This window comes from Homarus americanus, unplaced genomic scaffold (genome assembly GCF_018991925.1).
Source record: "Homarus americanus isolate GMGI-L3 unplaced genomic scaffold, GMGI_Hamer_2.0 scaffold22715, whole genome shotgun sequence".
NCBI classification, from domain to species: Eukaryota; Metazoa; Arthropoda; class Malacostraca; order Decapoda; family Nephropidae; genus Homarus; species Homarus americanus.
The window spans coordinates 143,345-149,020 of NW_024753562.1; the positions used below are offsets into that span (position 1 = coordinate 143,345).

At 44.1% G+C, this 5,676-nt stretch overlaps 1 protein-coding gene across 2 annotated transcripts; it reads left to right on the forward strand.

Moving 5' to 3' along the window:
- The first annotated feature begins 248 nt into the window (after positions 1–248).
- Positions 249–1,831, forward strand: LOC121855381 (glycine-rich protein 5-like). Of its 2 annotated transcripts, none has more exons than XM_042350275.1 (4): positions 249–372; positions 874–943; positions 1,256–1,426; positions 1,725–1,831. In XM_042350275.1, exons 1-4 carry the CDS (start codon positions 370–372, stop codon positions 1,727–1,729), a joined length of 249 nt encoding a protein of 82 aa, XP_042206209.1. In that variant the 5' UTR covers positions 249–369; the 3' UTR covers positions 1,730–1,831. The 2 variants fall into 2 exon arrangements, with proteins under 2 accessions (XP_042206209.1, XP_042206208.1); XM_042350274.1 differs by having other exon boundaries at positions 267–372; positions 874–950; positions 1,257–1,426.
- Positions 1,832–5,676: the final 3,845 nt, after the last annotated feature.

Genomic DNA, 5,676 nt, shown 5'->3' on the forward strand with positions numbered 1-5,676 from the left:
GTTATTTTACTTTAATTTTCTTAGTTATTTAGTTTCCTTAGTTTTTCTTCTTATTGTGCTTAACAATCTTTCTCCCGCTCTTTCCTTCTCTCCCTCACACTCTCGTCTTCTCCCCGTCCTCCTCACTCCTGGTCACACCCTGGCTCATATCGGACTTCCCATTCCCAAGGACATCACAGCCCCTCGTACTTCCCCCTGTGTTTATACCTCCCCTCCTTCCATCTATACCTCTTCGTTGCAGTGTTTATTCTTGTGGTGACGCCATGGTAAACTGGCAGTATATATACCAGCGGTTACAAGCACCCAGCATCAGTAGTCGCCGAATTACTCTTTTGGGAGAGACAAGATCCATCGCTAAGCCTCGCAGTTATGGTGAGTCACTTTTGTTAATTTGGGTCATAAGTTGTCATTGTGTTATATATTTCAGGTAAAGTTAAGAGGAATCATCCTAATGCTAACCTAAACTAATCTAAAATAACCTAACCTAACCTAACCTAATATAACAACCCAATCTAACATAACATAACCTAATTGATCATAACCTAATTTAACCTAACCTAATCTAATATAACATTACTTACCCAATCTAACATGGTATAACATACAACCTAATTTAACCTAACCCAACTTAATCTAATCTAACGTTATGTTGATGAATTATTAGTTTGTGACCGGTGAAACTATGACTGTCTATGAGTACAAGTAGTGTGATGTGATACATATTGTAACATTAATTCGTATATACTTTTAAACTAATGTTAAGAATTTATATACTGGATCAACTCCCACCAAAATTCTACAGTGACACTGTTCAGTATAAAGTGTAAGTGTAGCATCTGCCAGTGTTGACGTTCTCCTACTTGTTCTCCACAGAAACTTTACTTCTTCGTCATCTTGGTGTCGGCTGTCCTCCTAGTCTCCGTGACTGGTCTCCCGAGAAGACGTGAGTTGAAGAACTGGAGATAAAAAGATAACTAGGAGTAATATAATAGATTGGATATATAATACTTTTCTATTAATATTAAACACTTGGGAAATATTAATGATTTTGGATGTACGAGTAAAATGTCTGAAATACGTCAATTACTAAAATGTTTATGATTATGATGTGACTTGGCCAGGAGTTATAAAGGTGTGATTGAACACCATGTTTGTGTACTTGTGTGAGCCAAGAGAGTTACATGGGGTATATTAAGGCAATTGTAAGGTACCTATGATGCCAAATACTTAATTATAAATTAATTTCTCTTTGTAGGTGGGTTTGGAGGTGGTGGCGGAGGTGGCCGTCGTGGTATTGGAGGCGGAGGCGGATTTGGAGGAGAAATTGATATTGAATTCGGTCGAGGACGACATGTTGAGATTGATTTTGGTGGAGGTTTTGGAGGCGGTATAGGAGGAGGACATGGGTATGGAGGAGGCTATGGAAGTAAGTTATAATCACTTTTTTTTGCAAACTCCTCATAATTACCCTGCCCCCCCACCCCCCCCACCACCCACAAAAAAGACGCATTACTGCTGAAAATTAATACTAAACCATTCTCATCTTTGGACCTCCGTAACCCTTACTATGGTTATCAATACAAATTCTAATATTACTGAGACACTTTTTCCTTCATGTTGGTAACGTCATATGGAATTTACTTACCAAGTGTATTATTATTACTTTTTTTTATTCCGGAAACTTAAGGAGAAAGATTTATATACTAATTGTGTTTACATTACAGGGTAACGTGGTAAATAAACACCGATATTCTATACATCAAGAAAATCTTGGTTTACTTCAACATCTTCATCAACAGTGAATAAAGGGATTTTCTCTCGAATATGTATATACAGGTTGTTTATCTAACCTCCGTCACTTTTGGCAGATACACAAAACATTGTTAACATCACAGTGAAGGTCACCCACTATCCGTAAGGGCACGCTCACACTTTAATAATGTAAGATCTTAAGCCGCAATATTATAAGACTGCAATAATGTTATGCTAGTAAGCATAACTGTTATTGCATGAGTAACCTGGTATTGAATTTTGAGAATTTTATGGTTCCAATCAATAGTTTAGACAATTTTAAGTTTTTTTTTTCTATGACGTTTCCTTTGCAAATGACTTATATATGCCGGAGGGTCAAAGGGGGCGGAGCCACGCCCCTCCCCCTGGTCATGAGGTTAGGTTAGATTAGTTCATTTGCGTAAGAAACACCACAGAAGAAAAGTGTCTTAAAATTGTCTAAACTGTGGGGTACGAGATATTTGGTTCACACTCAGGATGGGATGGAGAAAGGAAACTTACAATGTGCTCTCTGTATACATGTTGTATTGGATGTATAATGCAGCTTGGTGCTGGGAAGGCAGCGTGGTTACAAGCGTTGAGTAGAGAGAGCTGGTTGGTGAGGGTGCTCAGAGGAGGACCAGCTTGCGGGTCGCCATGGTCGCCGGCGGGAGCGAGGACCGCCAGGCAGGAGGAGGAGGAGGTGTTGCTTGCTGGTGGCTGCGGGTAGTAAGAGTGGTCACCACGAGGTGTGGGTCGCCATGGTCGCCGGCTGGAGCGAGTGCCGCCAGGCAGGAGTAGAGGAGGGGGTGTTACTTGAAGACTGGCTGTAGATAGAAAGAGGTAGGTCACCACGAGGTCAGGTCTTATATAGCGGGGGTAGGCGTGGCTTAATAATTGACCTCAGTCGTTTAAGGCGGCGCTGGTTAACCTAGACACGAGGTGCGGCTGGATTCGTGGGTCGGCTCGTCAGTAACAAACAGCGTTTGTAGGGGAAGAATCCACTACAATACTCCCCCTTCCCTCCAGGCGGTGTAGGAGACTTGTTGTCTGCAGGGTTGCATGTCGCATGTGAGGCAGAACGGGCGGTGCATGCCACATGTGAGACATAACGGCGAGGGCGTGGATGAGCCGGCCGCTAGGGGAGACAACTGTCTAGACACATGAGATCTGTGGGAGAAGAGAGGGAGAAAAAGGGTGTGTGGGTCTGGGTCAGAAGGTCCATGGCAGCAGCATGGTGCATGGCAGCAGCAGGGTCTACGACAGCAGCAGGGTGCAGGACAGTAGCAGGGAGTGACTGAGGGAAAAAAAACGGTGTGTGGGGGCGATGAATGTTGTGCTTCCCTCTCGGCAGGTACAGAGTCCTCAGATGCGCCTGCTGGGGTCGGTAGGACGTGGTGCTTGGGGCAGGAAGAGGAGCTGGTGTCTGCTTAGAGAAGCAGTGCTGCTCTAGGGTGTCTAACCTGCGGTGTAGACAGTAGCTGTAGAGCCGATGAGAGCTGCCTCTGTGTGGATAAGCCAGTCTTCCATGTTGCTTGAAGACTGGGAGAGTGATCGGTTTCTCCTCCATCCTGTGTGAGTGCGAATCTCCGGGGTCACCATTTGTGGGGTACGTGATATTTGTTCGCACTCAGGATGGGATGGAGAAAGGAAACTCACAATGTGCTCTCTGTATACATGTTGTATTGGATGTACAATGCAGCTTGGTGCTGGGAAGGCAGCATGGTTACAAGCGTTGAGTAGAGAGAGCTGGTTGGTGAGGATGCTCAGAGGAGGACAGCTTGTGGGTCGCCATGGTCGCCGGCGGGAGCGAGGACCGCCAGGCAGGAGGAAGAGGAGGTGTTGCTTGCTGGTGGCTGCGGGTAGAAGTCACCACGAGGTGTGGGTCGCCATGGTCGCCGGCTGGAGCGAGTGCCGCCAGGCAGGAGTAGAGGAGGGGGTGTTACTTGAAGACTGGCTGTAGATAGAAAGAGGTAGGTCACCACGAGGTCAGGTCTTATATAGCGGGGGTAGGCGTGGCTTAATAGTTGACCTCAGTCGTGTAAGGCGGCACTGGTTGACCTAGACACAAGGTGCGGCTGGATTCGAGGGTCAGCTCGTCAGCGACAAACAGCGTTTGTAGTGGAGGAATCCACTACAAAACTATTGATTGCAACCAGAAAATTCTCGAAATTTAATACCGGGTGACTTCTGGAAATTTTCCAAAATGACTTTACGATAACGTAGAGGCAGCGTCACTCGCATTTTTTCTGTCATTTTAATGCATAAATTAAAAAAAAATCCATTTTCTGAGCCGCCGGTCATATACGCAAGAGAGAACTAGTGTGCCAGTCTTTCCGCATTCGTCAATTATAAACAAAAAGATGGTGTTGTATGCCTTCCTCATTTCTTTTTTTTCTTTTTTATATTGTAGGGTTTCGTGATATTATGTTGTCTAACACTCAGGATGGATGGATGGAACTCTAAGGTGGTGGTTTTCTTATATAATATAGTTATATGGTAGACATTCTGGTGCTGGAGATGCCGTGTGGTGAGGAACTGCTCAGTAGACACGTTCGGTGAGTAGCGTGCTGAAGGAGGTAGATGTGCAGGAGCTTCGTTAGAGAAGATGTTGCCTGTTGCTGGCCTCCTGGTTGAATGAGAGCTGGACAGCGAGGAGCTTGCTTGGAGGAGGTGTTGCGTGTTCAGGAACGTAGAGTAGAATGAATCTTAATGGAGAGACAGAGCTTATATACACAGCAGCCGGAAGTAAACCCGTGGGAACTCGCCGGTTTCTTGACACCGTTGCTAGGATACTGTAGCAGCTGGTGACGTCCCCTCTGGGCCGCTCGTTTGGTTGCTAGGGAAGACGTAGCAGGTGGCTGGTTGCTAGGATACTGTGGCATTGGAATGCAGCTACCCAGTTGTAGGGGAGACGTCCACTACAATATACTGTACCTATTGTCCCTTGGGTCCCACAGGCAACGATGAAATCTAATATTGTCTATCCTGTATTCTTCGGACAGGCGTGTACACACAGTGTAATGACCAAAGTCATACATGTTAGTTAATATACAATCAGATGATTTACGCTCAATAGCCCATAAAACATGTATCTATAACTTATTCATGATTCCACTACTAAGACGTTCATTTTCTCGAAGCTTCAGTATGCCTGAGACCTCCGTTTTCTGTCAGTCTCTCGGATCTCTTGTTGATCTTGATTTAAAATTATGAATGATATTTAAAATTATGAATGAATGCGTCTGTGTTACTGTAAGATAGATATATATACCTGCTTACAGCTGAAACATTCAAGATCCATTGTGAGTGATGTTGAAAGCTTCATCTGTCTTTAGTTTTAATGAAATTGTCAAGTAGGTCTTGTGTTGAGTTTGCAGGGAGAATGAAGAAGCCTGACATTGCCCTGTGAGACATACTAGCGTTCCATTCGCCACTGTATTGAAATAATTGTCAGTTTTGTATTTAAGAATGTAATTAATCATTTGAAAGAAACCTGTCGACTGCTTACCGCCCTAAAATCTAGCGGTGAGAAGTCACTAGTCCCTTGTTCCCCTTAGTGTCATCAGCACAAAGTACGAATGCCAGTCGACACACTTTTTGAAATTTAATTGTGCATTGCAATCTTCAACGCTGATTAGATTGTAAGCAATAGCCTTAAGAGATTAATCTGACCCATAACGCTGATTTTCACTGCCAAATGTATACTGCAACTGAGTTAAATGATTATGTCCATAAATTTTGGATGCGACATTCTGGCGTTCTTGAGTTGTCATAGGGGAATATTTAATGAGTGCATGGGGCGAGTAGTCACTCCATTGACCTGCTCCTCATTGTCTAACAGGTATGTACATAGTGCCTCACACCTGCCATAGTAAGTGAATTTAACTCATTTGAACTTTGTTG